The sequence below is a fragment of the Girardinichthys multiradiatus genome, chromosome 6 (genome assembly GCF_021462225.1).
Source record: "Girardinichthys multiradiatus isolate DD_20200921_A chromosome 6, DD_fGirMul_XY1, whole genome shotgun sequence".
Lineage (NCBI taxonomy): Eukaryota > Metazoa > Chordata > Actinopteri > Cyprinodontiformes > Goodeidae > Girardinichthys > Girardinichthys multiradiatus.
The window spans coordinates 31,319,216-31,337,127 of record NC_061799.1 but is presented as its reverse complement, the minus strand read 5'-3'; the positions used below and the strand labels follow the sequence as shown (position 1 = coordinate 31,337,127).

General features: G+C 38.2%; 1 protein-coding gene across 1 annotated transcript in view; it reads right to left on the bottom strand.

Annotated features, from left to right (window-relative positions):
• LOC124870129 (collectin-12-like) overlaps window positions 1-15,124 on the bottom strand; it is a 66,235-nt gene extending 51,111 nt beyond the window's left edge. Inside the window, exons 1-2 of the mRNA XM_047368654.1 lie at window positions 14,607-15,124; window positions 11,603-11,653 (exon numbers count right to left, since the gene is read on the bottom strand). Coding sequence (XP_047224610.1) covers window positions 11,603-11,653; window positions 14,607-14,613 — 58 coding nt within the window. The 5' untranslated portion in view covers window positions 14,614-15,124. The remainder of the gene's footprint in view (window positions 1-11,602; window positions 11,654-14,606) is intronic.
• Between the last annotated feature and the right edge of the window lie 2,788 nt (window positions 15,125-17,912).

Here is a 17,912-nt window from a genome sequence, read left to right as displayed (position 1 = left end):
CATAATGGAAGCAATCCCAACACTGAATCAGCAACAACCTTAGCTCAGCCCGATGTGCAGGCACTTTGTGTTGTACCCTGCCTCCACCCTTTTTGCAACCCCCTTGTTTACAAACGTCTTCGGCCAGCTGAGCCAGTAAAACCACAAAGCGTGGCCCAAGCCAGCCTTCCAGCCAAGTCTGGCTTTACTTCATGGGAAAAGACGCTGACCGCAGGGAAAATGGTATCTGACTTCCTGTTTTACTGTGGTCCATATTACAACCAGAGGAGAACTTATGTAATGCACTAATAAAATAAATTTTTAGAAATGGATGCCATATGCAAACTTTCTAAAGTAAAAAAGAAATACTGAGCAACAAGTCACCAGGTCATTGGCCTCTAAGCCACCTCCAGACATCTGAATGTATGTAATCATTTATAAATCACTATAATTGTGCTGAATTATGGTTGTACACTTAAATAAAAAGGCAGCATAACATCACAACTTGACTGGTAAAAACTGTCAAAAAACCTTAGTTTAAATGTCACTAACACCAAATCAGTAGACAGTGAGTAAGAGTTTTTATGCACACTTCAAAGTTTAAAGCAAGACAGTCCATTGCAAAAGAAGTTAGTCATTTTTGCCATACAACTTTTGCTTTACCTTGAAAGCAGCAAAAATGTACACATGAATCATTTTCCCCGCCAGCTCTAATTGTGTCATTGATCTTGTGGCCAGCCTTGAAGTGGAACTAAACCCCAAATCAGATTTATTTGTCCAGATAACTATAAATTGGGCCTTAAAGTTACTGTTAGAGTGCAAGTTTTTACATTTTCATGTAGACTCCATGTTTAATTCAGCAATATTTGTCCTAAAACTGTCTTAGTGATGCCCTGTTTGGGTTGAACGGTGGCTACTGCAGTTGAATTTTCCTATTAGTTCAAACGGTACAGCTTGGTCCATGTACAGGGGTTGGACAATGAAACTGAAACACCTGGTTTTAGACCACAATCATTTATTAGTATGGTGTAGGGCCTCCTTTTGCGGCCAATAACGTCAATTTGTCTTGGGAATGACATATACAGGGTTTGGACAATGAAACTGAAACCCCTGTCATTTTAGTGTGGGAGGTTTCATGGCTAAATTGGACCAGCCTGGTAGCCAGTCTTCATTGATTGCACATTGCACCAGTAAGAGCAGAGTGTGAAGGTTCAATTAGCAGGGTAAGAGCACAGTTTTGCTCAAAATATTGAAATGCACACAACATTATGGGTGATATACCAGAGTTCAAAAGAGGACAAATTGTTGGTGCACGTCTTGCTGGCGCATCTGTGACCAAGACAGCAAGTCTTTGTGATGTATCAAGAGCCACGGTATCCAGGGTAATGTCAGCATACCACCAAGAAGGATGAACCACATCCAACAGGATTAACTGTGGACGCAAGAGGAAGCTGTCTGAAAGGGATGTTCGGGTGCTAACCCGGATTGTATCCAAAAAACATAAAACCACGGCTGCCCAAATCACGGCAGAATTAAATGTGCACCTCAACTCTCCTGTTTCCACCAGAACTGTCCATCGGGAGCTCCACAGGGTCAATATACACGGCCGGGCTGCTATAGCCAAACCTTTGGTCACTCATGCCAATGCCAAACGTCGGTTTCAATGGTGCAAGGAGCGCAAATCTTGGGCTGTGGACAATGTGAAACATGTATTGTTCTCTGATGAGTCCACCTTTACTGTTTTCCCCACATCCGGGAGAGTTACGATGTGGAGAATCCCCAAAGAAGCGTACCACCCAGACTGTTGCATGCCCAGAGTGAAGCATGGGGGTGGATCAGTGATGGTTTGGGCTGCCATATCATGGCATTCCCTTGGCCCAATACTTGTGCTAGATGGGCGCGTCACTGCCAAGGACTACCGAACCATTCTTGAGAACCATGTGCATCCAATGGTTCAAACATTGTATCCTGAAGGCGGTGCCGTGTATCAGGATGACAATGCACCAATACACACAGCAAGACTGGTGAAAGATTGGTTTGATGAACATGAAAGTGAAGTTGAACATCTCCCATGGCCTGCACAGTCACCAGATCTAAATATTATTGAGCCACTTTGGGGTGTTTTGGAGGAGTGAGTCAGGAAACGTTTTTCTCCACCAGTATCACGTAGTGACCTGGCCACTATCCTGCAAGAAGAATAGCTTAAAATCCCTCTGACCACTGTACAGGACTTGTATATGTCATTTCCAAGACGAATTGACGCTGTATTGGCCGCAAAAGGAGGCCCTACACCATACTAATAAATTATTGTGGTCTAAAACCGGGTGTTTCAGTTTCATTGTCCAACCACTGTACATGGACCAAGCTGTACCGTTTGAACTAATAGGAAAATTCAACTGCAGTAGGACTTGTACAGAGGTTGGACAATGAAACTGAAACACCTGGTTTTAGACCACAATCATTTATTAGTATGGTGTAGGGCCTGACAAGCAATGATGTTTGACTATAAAGGTCTGCTCTGTATTTGCTAATCTCTAGAGAGAAACTTTTATCTTTATTTGCAACACTTTTTGAAGTACTGCCAAAACAGGTCAAACTCTGAGAAAATGAATAGACAACATGTTTGTTATTACATTTTTAATGCTTCAGAAACTGAATCTTTCTCCTGTGTATAAGCTCGGCGTAGTTGCGTGTGAGTAGATCTCCAAATCTGATTCCAAGTGATATAGGTGAACCTAAACTAGAACTCTGGATGTTGTATAGTTGACCCCACAAACATTTACCATCAGTGTACTTGTTTTTTATGTTTCCTTAAATGAATTTGTGCAGATGTTAATAGAATGCTATATGCCTTCAGTGGACAATTTCAACATTTGAGAACCTTGCAAATGGAAAACCTTTTGCTGTTAAACATAATGAAGCCAATACAGCGCATTGGTAGAGGGCCAATGTAAACACAACTAGAGGAACAAATGCACCACAGTCAGCTCTGGGAGCTGGACAGCGAACAGCACTATAATTTACAGCAAAGCAAAACAGAAAAAACACATTTAACTCGTTTAAGGGTTGGCCCTCTTTAGGGCCAGTAAGCCTCCATTAAGATATACAGTGTTGCTGAGATAGATGCGGAACGTCTTCAACAAAAATTAACTTAGACACTTCCAACATTGCGCCTGTTGTTTTTGCAATGGGGCCAAACCCGGCTGTGAACAGAGAGCTTGACAAACATCTATTATGTGAGAAAAGGCACCCTATCAGATGACGCGGGTTAAAGGCTTGCCATCAAAATTGGCCAACATCTTCCCATGGGGGCTACTGAGGGAGTAGTGTAAAAAGATTTCATGAGGTTGGTGAGACTGATTCTAGTTAAAGCAACAGCAGCTATATATAAAAAACACTCACACACAGAAGCTACTCTGCAAACCCAACCATGTCATATTTTACTTCTGAGGTCTTCATTCAGTTAAAGGCCAAACTTCTCCCCACATCTGCCATGCCTGTGTTAAAAGTGCTGACAGTATAGTTAAGTTGAAAGTTGAAGCAGTTGGGACAATAGTTCTTCAAGCCTGATAAAAATGATTGGGCTCATGCACTTTTTCCTTCCTCACAAAATATAAAAATTATCTGGAGCTATTTCCAATCATAAAAAGCATGGGCACTCATGATGTGGAAACTAAAGAGGCGCCACTCATCTCTCCCATTAAGATAACACTTTTTTAGGGAAGTTACATGGAGCAGATACCCTAAATAAACCAGCTAAAAAAGCGCCGGCTAAAACCAGCTTGGGATATATAAATATATATTTATTGTATTCATATTACAATAAATAAATCTTAAAGGCAAAGCTCCAAAACATTCTACATATATATCATGATTGCATTATCAGTGTTTGCAATAATAATATGTCAGAGGACTGCTTGGAATGCATGAATTGTTGGCTATTATAGTCCAGGAGCCATGGAGTCACGAGTTGCAAGCCAATGTAATATTCGGCCTGTTGTAGATGACTTTTGTATGATAAGGCCTAAGATCATAAACATCACAGAGATTAATGGGAGCATTAAAAATGACAGATGAAAAAAAGAGGACAGCGGAAAAGTGGATTTGTCAGAATGGATTTTGTAATCACAGTATTGAACAACATTGCATCACATAACTTCCTAATATTCTTCAGCCTTAGTTATAAATAACTTTACCATAACTGTAATACTTAATATACAGTGTTGGGCGCTTCATCCTGATCTAAAACTATTTCTAAGTCCGCTTCACAGAGGTAAAACTGAACTAAACATGTTCATAGTTCAACATCTAAACATTCTGAACTAAGTCTCCATTCCTATATTGAACTACTTCCTGTTCCTTTATCAATCTTTTTATTAAATAAAGGTTTTAATAATGTCATACGTTTGTTAGCATCTGTCATTTCCTAACCTTTGAAGCCTGGCTTTTGCCAGCATAATTCACATTTGTTATTTGTCTTCTGTTCTCTTTGCTAATATAAACTTCCTTTTATTTTGGTGAAACCATCAAAAACATATTTTAATGTTTAGTCATCATAAAGCAAAATATGTTGGACATTTGGAAAGTCTGCCCATTTGTTTTTACTCCTTAAAACACTAAGAAGTTGGTCTGTTTAAACATGTAGACTGGTAAAATTTCCACTCGTGTTATTTAAAGACCACACCAGCACTGGTTATTTGGCTATAATTAACTAAACAACCGGAAAAGGATGGCTTGTCCTCTTCAGGTTGGAGGGGAGTTCCTCCCTCAAGTGGAGGAGTTTAAGTATCTCGGGGTCTTGTTCACAAGTGGGAGAAAAATGGAGCGGGAGATCGACAGACGGATCGGTGCGGCTGCCGCAGTAATGGGGGCACTGTGCCGGTCCGTTGTGGTGAAGAGAGAGCTGAGCCGAAAAGCAAAGCTCTCAATTTACCGGTTGGTCTACGTTTCTACACTCACCTATGGCCATGAACTTTGGGTCATGAGCAAAAGAACAAGATCCCGGATATAAGCGGCTGAAATGAGCTTCCTCCGTAGGGTGGCTGGGCACTCCCTTAGAGATAGGGTGAGGAGCTCGGCCATCTGGGAGGGGCTCGGAGTAGAGCCGCTGCTCCTCCACATCGAGAGGAGCCAGTTGAGGTGGCTCGGGCATCTATACCGGATGCCTCCTGGACGCCTTCCTCGGGAGGTGTTCCAGGCACGTTCCACCAGGAGGAGGCCCAGGGGACGGCCCAGGACAGGCTGGAGGGACTATGTCTCTCGGCTGGCCTGGGAACTCCTTGGGCTCCACCCGGAGGAGCTGGAGGAGGTGTCTGGGGAGAGGGACGTCTGGGCGTCTCTGCTGAGTCTGTTGCCCCCGCGGCCCGGTCCCGGATAAAGCGGAAGACGACGAGTACGAGTAACTAAACAATAATCCAAGAGCAACGGTAGAAATGACTGGACGCATTAAGCTGCAACTTTATTCATCTGTTGGTCTCTGTTCGATCTGCAAACTCTTACTAATGCCACAGAAATAGAAATGTGGAGATGTTTAGATGACACCTTAATGTACTTATGTTGTTATGTTTAGTTCAAAGAGGAAGACCCTACAATTACAGTTTAACCTAAGGGAGGATGCATGCATTTTCAATTGCTAGTCTACACAGAAACAGATAAATCCATGTGGAGCAACCTGAATCTTACATAGACAAACACTAACAGAAACACAGCAGTCAACAACCTCTTACTTCTAAGGGTAAATATAACGATTTTCTTTGAATTTTCTATTCTTTTTCTTGAACAAAGAAGCTAGTTTGGCCTAAACTTTTCTTAGTTTGCATCTTTCGTTCACTCCCAAATGGATGGACATTTATTGACAGCAGGCAGAGCTGCGCTCAGTTTAAGTTTGTCAAGTAAAAACAGTTTTTGTATAAATACCATGAAATTGTTGTATTTTTACTTAAGGTTATCATGCTCTAAGAATCTTACACCAGCCTGTTTGAGTCTGAATATTTGGTTTCTCACACCTCACTGCTGATATTACCAAACACAATTCTTACATCCTATCTACATCACAATAAAATATAAGTATCTTTAGATTAATTTTAAGATGCATGCTGATCTTTGTTCAAATGTTTTAGGTACTACTGCCAAGGTTATCTGAGGTCAATATTGGTAAGGTCTATTTAGTCTGGTGGTGGAAGCAAGAAAACAGAAGAAAATCCGGTACTATTCAATAGATTGTGAAAAAGAAACTGTGCTTTATTGCATTAAAGAGACTACTAAGTATTAAAAATGTACATAATTCAACATCTTTATTAACTTTTTTTCTCACATTTATCTAAAAGAAATCACATATTCTTCCCACTCATGGTCTGACCAAATCCTGTCTGGTAAGATGTTCCAAAGCAGAGTTTGTCATATTCTTATTAACATCTGGATGTCAGACACACAAAATAAATGAAGAGAATCAGGACTTAATCTAGACATAATTGAGCAAGGGTTTTAGATAGTTGACCGTGGCCCATCCTAAATCTGTAGAAATGTTTTTGGCATACTTTGGATTTTTTCACAGCGGGAAGCAGAAATTTCGACTATCTGTCATTTGTTTATGCCTCTTTTCTATTGGTCGGTTAAGTACTAACCAATAATTTAGTGAACGGTAACATCTTGAAATAAGATGAACAAGTCATCCGAGTAAATATTATATATGTGCTGTTTTATCTGCATTGTCTCTGCTTTCTTATCCCACAGTTAACATTTTTTCTAAAATCTCTTCAATGCTTTAATGTCTTCTGCTTCTTTACTCCTTTGAATTCCCCCTCCCGGACTGCTTTTTATTAAAAACACAAGAGTAATCTTTCATTAGGATACCAGGGCACAAACTGCATGCATGCATGCCCTGGAGGGGGGTCTAAAGTAGAAGGCAGGCATTCTGAAAACATTCTTTTCTCATAATAAAGTCCCCGTAAATGAAAGCCACTTGCTGTTTTGCTCCCAAAAAGTCAGGCAAGGAATGTGACTCCTCTGCCGAAAATAAGTGTTGACAAATGTTTTCCTGCTGAATCACATAAAAATAGAAAATGATAAGTGCTAAAATAAAAGCAACCATTGCATAGATATGCTGAGAAAATGAAGTAGAAAAGACATTTCTTGAAGAGAAAAAAAATCCATTCCTTTTCCATTTCTCTTGCTGATACAGCACAGACCTGCATCCTGGCTGCTGCACACTAGACTTCTCCTGCTTTCTGAGTTTACAGGTTTGCATTGAATAAACTTCCAGTACAGACACGGGAAGCAAATTAGCAGCATCTCAGGCTTGGAATTGGAGCGGGAAAAAAACCTTCTGCGGAATGCAGATGCCAGAATGAGTTATGTACTTCATTCCTCTCCTTGAGGAAAACACATGAATGGCAGGGCGGCAAGAGTTTTCTGTCAGTGCAAAAGTATGTGTGGTAGGCAAGTTAAAAGAGTAGTTTGCATGTTTGGAAAATGCATTTGCTTTTTTTCTATAGATGGAAAGGTTCAGTTCAGAACAGCAAACTATGAGCAGAAGCCAGGTGGTATTTTAATCAAAAAGCAAAACAAAAAACATAAAGGTTTGACTTTTAGGAAGGCTCAGTGACTAAACTTTTTCACATTTTGTCATTTTACCACAAGCTTCAGTGTATTTTACTGGGATTATATGGAATTGACAAACTGGACAGGGAAAGCAATAATCAGAGAAGCAACTGAGATGCCCGTGGTAACTCTTAAGGAGATGCAAGAGATCAACTGCTCAGGTGAAAGAATCTGCTGACAGCATAGCTATTAGTTATGCACCGTACAAATCTGGTGGAAAAGGCACAAAAAAAGCAATTGCTAGAAGAAACTTAAATGTAAGGTTTACCACAACTCATGTAGAAGACACAGCAAACATGTCGAGGGTGCTCTAAAATCAAACGTTTTTAGCCTACATACAAAATGATATAAGCGAAAAACTAACATTGCACATTACCCTGAGTGCACCATCTCCAGCGTGGTGGTGGCAGCATCATGTTGTGAAATACTGTTATTCAGCTGGTCAGAGTTGATGGGAGGATGGATTAAGCTAAATACTTGAAAATCTTAAAAGATAATGTATAACTTCAACTTGGAAAAGAGGTTCACCTTAAACCAACAACTGCAAACATACAGGCAGAACTAGGACAGAATAGTTTAGCATTAACCATTTTCATATGTTAGAATGGCTCAGTCAAAGTCCAAACCTAAAAATAACTGAGAATCTGTGGCTAGACTTGAAAACCCACATTCACAGAGACTCTCCATCAAGTCTCACTGAGCTTGAGCTACTTTGCAAAGGAGAAAAGGAAAATAATTCGGCCTCTAGATGTGCAAAGCTGATAGACACACATCCCCAAAGATTTGCAGCTGTAATTGCAGTGAAAGGTGGTTCTACAAAGTGTTTACTCAGGGAGCTTAATTCAAATGTATGCCAAACTTTTCAGAGTTTTATTTGTAAGAAATTTTGAAAAGTATATTTCATTTTCTTTCCATTATGCAACACTTGGTGTTGGCCCATCGCATAAAATCTAAATAAAATGCATTGATGTTTGTGGACAAAAACGAGTTTAAAAGGTGTGAATACTTTTGCAAGATATTGTATTTCTCTACAGTATTTATACTCAGCCAAATTAATTACCACACAATGAAGGTTCTGTAAATGTAATTGTAAATGTAAATGTCAGATACTTGGAAAATGCATTTTCTGTGAAGTGATCCTTTGACCTTGAAGCTGAACGTTCACAGCTGTTTGGTAACCAGAAGTCAAGCCACTGCATAAAAAGCACATATATATATGTGCTCAAAATAAATAATGTTCTGCATTAAGCTTGTTTTAGTGACATGAAGTTGTATATAACAAGAGATATGTTTGGTTTGGGACCAAGAAAATCCAAACTGTCCTATTATTCAAAGAGCAGCAGCAACACATGCGGATGTCAACCTAGTAAGAGGAGTGTATAAACTAAATGTGATGACATGCAGTCTTTAGATTCCTGCTGTATTCGCACCTCTTGACATATGGCTGCTTAATGCTGGAGCAGCACACAAACAAACACTAAAACACCTCTTAACCAACAGAACCCCAAGTGCAATAACTTGATCTGTGCAGAGGGCCCCGGGGTCCACCAATACATCATCTTGAAGTTACACCACCATAATTACACCATACACCATAATTAAAAGGAGGCTACAAACAGCGGTAATGGAGAATAAGCTGCATTGGGTCATTGGATAATGGACATTGCCTTGTTTGACAGTTTCACTGCATTAAGTCAAGAGGAGGTTAATTTACCAACAGCACTCTGCACACTTTTTAGCACCACTGGTAAAGATGTGAAAAAAATTTAAATAAAATGAATCTTTTATTGCATAGTTTTAATATCACACTAAAATATCTTGAAAATTCTAACTATTCACTGAAGTACAATGATTTATTGTGGGGAAAAAACACACTGAGAAATGTTCATTTTAACTAAATCACCAGTGAACAGACCCTGCAGTGCCAATAAAATAGATGGAAATTAAATGTGTTTTTAATTTTTGTTTTACTTGAATGTCGTTAGAGTGGCTTGGAAATATTAATTAGTAATTAATTAATTTCTGTTTCCCTGGGGTAAAAATATGGGTGGACACAGAGACCTGTTTCTTTTTGCCACTCTTACAGATGGGAAGAGCAAGAAAATACGGTATTTAATTAGAGCAGATGTCGCCTGGTGTTAAGTCATAAAATGTCTTTAGGAAAATAGCTACGGGCCCAAATCTTCAAAAAGTTTTAAATAACTGGAACTAACAAGGACGAATGAGGACCCAGGTTTTTTTTTTATCGCAACGCACCGTGAGCAGGATGGTAAGGGAAGTAAAAGAATGTCCAAAGCTCACTATTAGAGAACTCCAAAGAGTGGGACATTAGACACTATTTATACGCTAACAGGTTGTTTGGGAACCATGTCAGGAAAAAAGCATTTTCTATCCTACCATCACACATGTGGAATTTTAACTGTGCTTTGGTCAGATGAGATTTAGACTGTATAGTGGAGGATCGGTGATGCTCTGGGCCAGTTTGTCTCCCAAATTCTCTGGAAACTTCCTTAGAGGAAATGGCATCATGACTTATTTCGTCAAAGATCCCTCTCTCTTTATGCACCAACCCTGTGATATGCCATAAAGTAGAAGAGCTGTGTATCAGCGAAATAAGGGGTACAAACAGCAGGGGTGTCATCAAGGTGTGGCACCAGTGAACAAAAATCAAATATATCTCACAAAATAATATTTCCCCTCACTAAAAAAAAACTACTAAAAAAACTACTAGAATCAAATAAGTGATTTCTCAACATTTTAGTATGAGTTTAGTTTAGTATGAGTTTAGTATCCTCATGAAATAAGAGATAATGAGCATTTTGGGATGTTTTTCTTTCATTATTTCTACATAATATATGCTGCGTTACTGTGTTCTGTGGAATACTTTACAACACTTAGAGTCTTTCATTACCAACTAAGCCTTACTGCCTATATGGTCTACAAAAACAACTTTCAGAAGTGCCACACTTCAAAGCTCGTATTATTTCAATCTGGTTTTTCGGCATTGACTGACTGTACTTGCCCTGCAACAGACACAAGATCTCGCTGCAGCAGAAGGTCCTGCAGGTAATATATAACACAAAAACAGTAGAAAACATGTACCCTTAGCTAGTCATCTAATATTTAAGGTTAAGCTATAGCTAATCCCAAAGGTACAATGTCTTTCACTTGGAACACCAGTGCAGAAGTGGTTCTATAACACATCTTTTCATGGAAAGAAAACAGCATTTAATATTCTGTATTTAGTAATAAAGATTATAAAGTGCGAATAGTATAGCATAAATTTACTATCCAATAATTTTCAAAACTTAGTTTTATAAGCCCTCTTTTTGCTAGGTCGAGCCATGAGTTCATTAACAAACAGATAAAAACATTTCATTCAGCAGGAAAACAGCATAAGACCAGAGAGTATGGTATTATATGTAAACCAGTAAAATCGATAAGTAACACGTTATTAGTATCTAATCCTTAAGATTACTTCAGAAAGTAGGGGATACTAGTACCTATACGGATCAGAGCAGTCATCACTGTATATGAAATCATAAAACACTCAAGCAAAGAAAAAGTGAGTAGAAAAGTATGTATACAAAACTATATATATATATAGTTTTGTGTACATACATATATATATATATATATATATATATATATATATATATATATATATATATATATATATATAAATAGTTTTGTGCTGAGTGAAATAAAAATATGCTGGTATTGTGAAAACAGTGGAAAGTCAGCAGCTGGTCAGGAACACCCAGAAGTATGTGGTTTGAATTTTTAATGCACACAGTAGTGTTATAAAGAGAAGAAAAATAACAAAGAAGGAAGAAGCCAAAAATGAGGTTGTTTCTAAAATATTCAGGTTTCTGTTTGACTGAAGCAATTGGTTTAGGTGGGATCTATTCCAAACAAAATACTACAGCTCTAGAATGCAGTAACTTGTATTAACATGACCAATGTGTCACTGGGAATTAAACAGGAAAGGTGGTCAGAAATGAAGGAGGCACACAATGCTTACCAAACCGTTTATAGCCGAAGGACTGCACCTCCTCTTCGTCAGTGAATTCGTCTGGAGGAATAAAAAGAAGAAAGAAATAAACAATATTTTCAGGCCAGAAAAAAACAAAACTACTCTTAGCCTTCAAAGGTGCACGTCATTTAACATGATTACTACATAAGTGGCTAATCATACTATTCATATTTTTGTAAACAAATTTCAGTAAGCAGTCTAAATGCAAGCCATGTGTTAACAAAGACTGAGGAATTGAATGCAAATTTTATTATAAAGGCAGAGAGCAATCCTAAAAAAGAAAAGATGCATGTTTCCAATGATCTTAGGATAAAATATCCATAAAAATAACTTGAAAAAGAAAATGTGGGTTTGTTTGTTTCTGGGAAATGAGCTACTAATCACAGCTACCACATAACAGACACCATGATGAGGTTAAAGAGCGAGAGCAATAATTCAAGCTGTTGTAAAAAAAAAAAAAAATTAAAAGAGGAATTGTGGCTTTCTCAACAGCTCCTCTAAACATTTTCCGGTTTATGTTTATGACTGACATGATTGTGTTTGTATCACACTTGGACAACATGAGCATCCTTTTCTGCTCAAGAGTCATTCAGGGAAATCAAGCTTCATATGTTTTTTCTTTTTTTAAAAAGAATGTGAATCAGAGTGAATGTTGTTTGGATTTAGTTTGTAGAGTCTACAGCTGTGCTACTTAAGAGAAGGTTGCTCAACATTAACATTACATCAGATGGCAATTTCATTAAGTTTTACACTTTCCCTGTAGTCTGAAAGCAGAACATTTTAGAAGTCTTTTGTATTTTCAAAACCTTGGATAGTACAAATTATTTTAGAAAAACAACTAATGCCATTTTTTATGTCTTCATGCTAAATATAGTGTATTGATCAAACAAACCAAATCATTGAATTCAGATGTTTCAACCACTTCCATGGCCACAGGTGTATAAAGTTTCAGCACCTAGGCTTGCAGACTTCTTCTATAAACATTTGTAAAAGAATGGGTTGCTCTCAGGAGCCCAGAAAATACCAGCATGGTACCAGGACACGTTGCCACCTGTGCAAAAAGTTGACCATGAAATAAAAAAGTGGAAACAACTGTGAACAACAGCAGCTCAGCCACAAAATGTAGTCTAGGTAAAATCACTAAATGGTCACAACACATGCTGAGATTGGCAACTGTCTGCAGATATCCAAACTCTGTGACCTTCAGATCAGCTGAAGAACAATGCGTAGAGACCTTAGGGAAGGGGCTTACATGGTCGAGCAGCAAATAAGTGCAATGCAATATGCTGGGTGGTATAGTGGTATAAAGGATGCCGCCACTGGAATCCGGAGCAATGGAGATGTGTTGTCTCAGTCTGGCACTCCAATGCACCATTCTGGGTTTGGTGGTTGTAAGGAGAGTGGCACTAGCTTGAACATAGAGTGCCAGGTGTTGTTTTGTGGAGGCTGTATTATGATGTGGGATCGTTTTTCAGGGGTTGGGCTACGTCCTTTAGTTCTGGTGAACAGAACTTCTATTGCTGAAGGCTACAAAGAAATTAAAGACAATTTGTGCTCCCAAATGTTTAGGAACAGTTTGAGGAAAACCATTTCCAGATTCAATATGACTGCACACCAGTGCACAAACTAAGGTCGAGAAGGCTAGGGGTGATTGAAGGTTGGTGTAGAGGAACTTCGGCTGGCTTGCAAAGAGGATTGTGTGCAAATACTTGTTTTCCATTAGACCAAAATGTTCATTACTATTCCAATTAGCTCTCACTGCAATAATTAAAGCTTGGTCCTGAACTTTAATTGGACCACTTTAACACATTAATAGGGTTTGATGTTAAACAATTACATTGTACCTCTGTTAGCAGTCTCTTGCAGGCTCCAAGTGGTTTTCTTCCACTTTTTCCCTATATGTTAAGCTCTTCCCATACACTCTGACCTGCTTCTCTGTTCCTGCTGAATAAAAATGTTCTGATGTTCTCCTCTGAGACCTTCATAGCACAGCTGGATTTATACTGAGATTAAATTACATACAGGTGAAATATCTCTTCAAATTAGATTGCTTCTGAAGGCAATGAGGTGCACTGGATTTTATTTTGGGGTATCACTAAAAAGGGGTGGATAACATATACTCTCACCTTTTTTTTAGATATTTATTTGTAAAAAAAAAAAACAAAAAAACAAAAAACGATTTAATCACTTTTTCCACAGTCAAGCATTACATTGTGTCGGTCTACCTTGAGGTTTTTGGCTGTAACGTGACAAAATGCGAAACCATTCACAGGGTGTGAATACTTTTGTTAGGCCCTGCAATTATTCTCACAGCTTACGGTTTTCCGAGATCAGCCACAAGGGGGCAGAAGTCTTGGGGTGTTCATTCTTTCTTACAAGTTCACAGCTTAGTGATTTACCCAGTGAGGTTGGAAATGACATGCCCCGGTCTTAATTTAGTCCAACACATCAGGGAACCACATGAGCATCCAGTCGAGTTTATTATAAGCCTTTACTTACATCAGCACCAGCGTGGCTCATACTATTTTTGTTTTTTGTTTTTTTGTGTGTGTTTAAAAGCAGTGGGAGTACAAGTGAGGCCACAATAAAGCTTTTTTTATATGCGCCAATTAAATCTGACTCAGTAGTTCCTTCAGCAAGACTTGATTTATTTGAACTCGGTCCAACTTTTAAACTAACAAGTGGATAAATGCATATAACTTCTGTTATGGACAGCTGCTCTTTTTTATCTGAGTTACTGTCTGGTGTTCATCAATGGAAAGATGCAAAACAATCCCAAACAGAGTTTGGTAATTGAAACCAGATGTTAGGGCTGTAGCCCACGCATTCCTCTCGTGTCCCAGACCAGGAGAGAGAAGGAGCGCAAAAAAAGTGACAAAAAAAGAGCGAGGAATAAAAAACTGATCAAACAATCATCACTAACACGTGGAGTTTATAAACTTGTTGTAAATTTTAAAATGATTTTAGTTGTTATGATTAAAATGAACCCTACCTTTCATGGTTGTTTACTGGAGTCTGTTTTTCTGTTGGTTGAAGTCACATCCACAGCATCGCATTGGAATTTGCCCCCGATGAGCTTCACGGCACCTTGGATCTGCAGGTATCCCACCGTTGTTTTATTACCAGGATAAACTAGTAAAAATAATAATAATAAAAGAAAACAAACAAAATAGGGAGGGAAATCCAATTTTTTGTAACTGTTTAGTCTTCTCTTTCTTCTCTTTCAGCGCAGGTATTGTTTATGCTGCTGCAAAACAAAGAGTCAAATAAATAAAACAAAAAGGAATAAACTTTGTTAAAAGGATGCAGACTTGTTCTGATCTCGCGGTTCTTGTCTCCGTCAGTTAGAAGAGATTTTGAGATGAGCTTGTCTTCCTGCCCTACTCGGATCTGAGGTGGTACCTCTGCTGCAGCAACAGGAGAAGCTTAAAAACATAAAGACTCCTAACGTGAGAGGAAGTGCTGAACGCACTGCTTGGAAAAACCAGGCGTACCTCACATCTGTTCGGCACAGTTGTTCCTCTCTGTGTGCGCTGCTTTGTGATTTTACTATTAGGAATGCTCACACTAAATGATGGCTGCTAACAGATTCTGATTACACTGCTTGAATTTGTGTAACATGATCATTTAAGGAACCTTTAGAAAGAACAAAAAGTGGGTACTAGATTTAACATTTCTTTAAAAATGCCAGCATCTCTAAAGTTGTGTTAAAAAGCCTAATCTCGGTTTGCAATTTAAATTAAAAAGCTCAAAGCTCCAGTTGTTTGGTCATCGTTACTTTCACTTTACAAGGCTGGAGAAAGTCCACCTGCACAATGCAATGTTAGTGTTCTGTTTTGGCCACTTGAGGGCAGTAGCAGGGATGATGTAACTGTTATGTTTGCCAACTATTTTCGTACAGAGTAGACTTATTTGGATTTTTCTCAAGATTGGTCATAAAGTCTGACACATAACATGTAAAGGACTCGGTCGTAAAATAAAATATATCTTTTATTGTCCCTCAGTGAAATTCAGGACACAAATGAAACTTGAGAACTTTCTAGAAGATCTTTATCTTACTGTTCAAAGTAAAAAACAAACAAACAAAAGATTATCACCTGCACTTCTGTAGCTTGATTTTGTGGAACACTAGCCAGACGTTGCCGTATCCACATCAGTCAAATGTGATGAGAAAAAATGGCTACTTGTCATCACAGGTGCATCTCAATAGGTTAGAATGTTATTGAAAAGTTAATTTATTTTAGTAACTTAATTCACTAAGTGAAACACATTATATACAGTAGATTAATTACACACAGACTGCAGTTTTCCAGTCTTTCTTTCTGTTATTTATGGTGATTTTTAGCTAAACTCTAATGAGAACATATTTCATTTCTTAGAAGATTAGAGTATTACATCAGACCAATAAATAAAGTTATTTTTATGCTGGAATGTGGTCATAATGAAAAGTATTTTTAGTTCCTAATTTAAGGTCTTTATTTTCAAAAGGTACTTTAAATTTGACCAATGAGCCTCATCAGAATGTATATTCCAATTTACTGAAATGTACCTGTACATACTTTGTTTGCAAATATCTCATCTCAACTGTATACTGCATATCAAAGAAGGTAAGGTAGGTGGGGAGAGGAACAACAACTGCAAAAGAAGGGGAAAAAAGGGGGAACAATTCTAAGAAACAAAACCAAGAACACCAAAAGAAGCTATAAAACATAAAGCTAAAACCCATAACACATTCAAATTCATATGGAGTCAAAAAGGTTGTAATAGGACCTCACGAGGGGCCCTGCTTTAAGGAAAAACACATTTCTTCTCTCAGTGATTATGGATTTTCTCTTTTAGTGTGATCATATGGAGCTGCAAGGGAGGCTGTGTCCCGCTGAAATCAGGTTCTCTGTTATGTCTCTGAGCGAGACATAACTTTTCTCAGTTCTGTTTAACCTCAGAGAACATTCATCAACCCTTTGTTCATTGTATAGCTGTTTATGTCTCGAACTTATTTATTGTTCAAAAACTAAAACACAGCAATGTGATCATGTTCCAAGGTTTGGTGCCTAAAACTCTTGATTTATATTGATCTCTCCGTGATTAATTACTTGCCTGCGGTCTTTTACTATTTGGAATTTATTTATTTTTAGTCCACCTAGGCCAGGGGAGAACTTCCGAAGAACAACTCTCCCTGTTGTGTTATATGAACCAGGTGCCAAAAGTGTCAACGAGGGCTAAAGTTTTGTCTGCTTATGATTATAATCCTGTAAGGACTCGATTTTCTGGGTCACAGACTCTGAAGAGGGCACACTTTCTGGGGAAGAGGAGGAACAATGAAGAAGTGCTTTCTGAGAGAAACTTCAGATGGAGAAGAATAAGAGCATCCTGTGATACAATAGATTCAGATCTGATGAGGGGATATGTTGAAGTCATTTACGGTTAGGCAGATCCAGGGTATGTTTTGTTTGTGTTAATGCAACATGGTTGTGGCTTACAAAAGTAGTCACACCCCATGAACTATTTGACATTGTTGTCATTTGACTACCACAACCTTCAATGTGTGTTACTGGAATTTTATGTAATAGACCAACACAAAGTAGTCTCTTTTTTTTTTTTTTGCAATAAAAAATCTTAAAAGTGTGGCAGCTTTTTACAGCAGCTACTATATTTGTGATATGTCTCTATCTGCTTTGAACAACGAGAGACTGAAATGTTCTCTCTTTCTCAATTCTTTGCAAAATAGCTTAGATTCAGTCAGGCTGGATGAAGACTATGAAAGTCAATTTTTAAGTCTTGTCTCTAGATTTTTTCCTTCAACTTTAGAATGATGCGCTACTTTGGGTTGATCTATCAAATACGTTTCTTCCAAATTACATTGAAACTTGTGGTCTTAATGTAAAATGTGGCAAAGTTCAGGAATTACAAAAACGTTCGCAAAGTTCATTTTCAGTAGCTTAAACTAATGGTTTCTAGGTTTGCAGAACTCTTTGCAGTTAGAATCAGATGGTCTCATGTCCAGCAAAATTATCTTGTTGATGTCATGTTTTCATTCCCCCAGTAAGAAATGTTTCTTTACCCACACAAACAATTAAATTCATCATCAAACAAAACAATAATCAAAACAATAAAATGAGCTCAGTCTGATGAAACAGCTTCAGAATGTGTTAGTATTGTTAGGCCCAAGACCCAGACAAAGAAGCCTATAACATGATTGGTAATCAATCTTCTTTTATTAGTGTTTGGTAACTAAAACTATTTCCAGCCACTAGATGCTCATTATAAACCACCAAAAAACGAATTAGTTCTATGAACA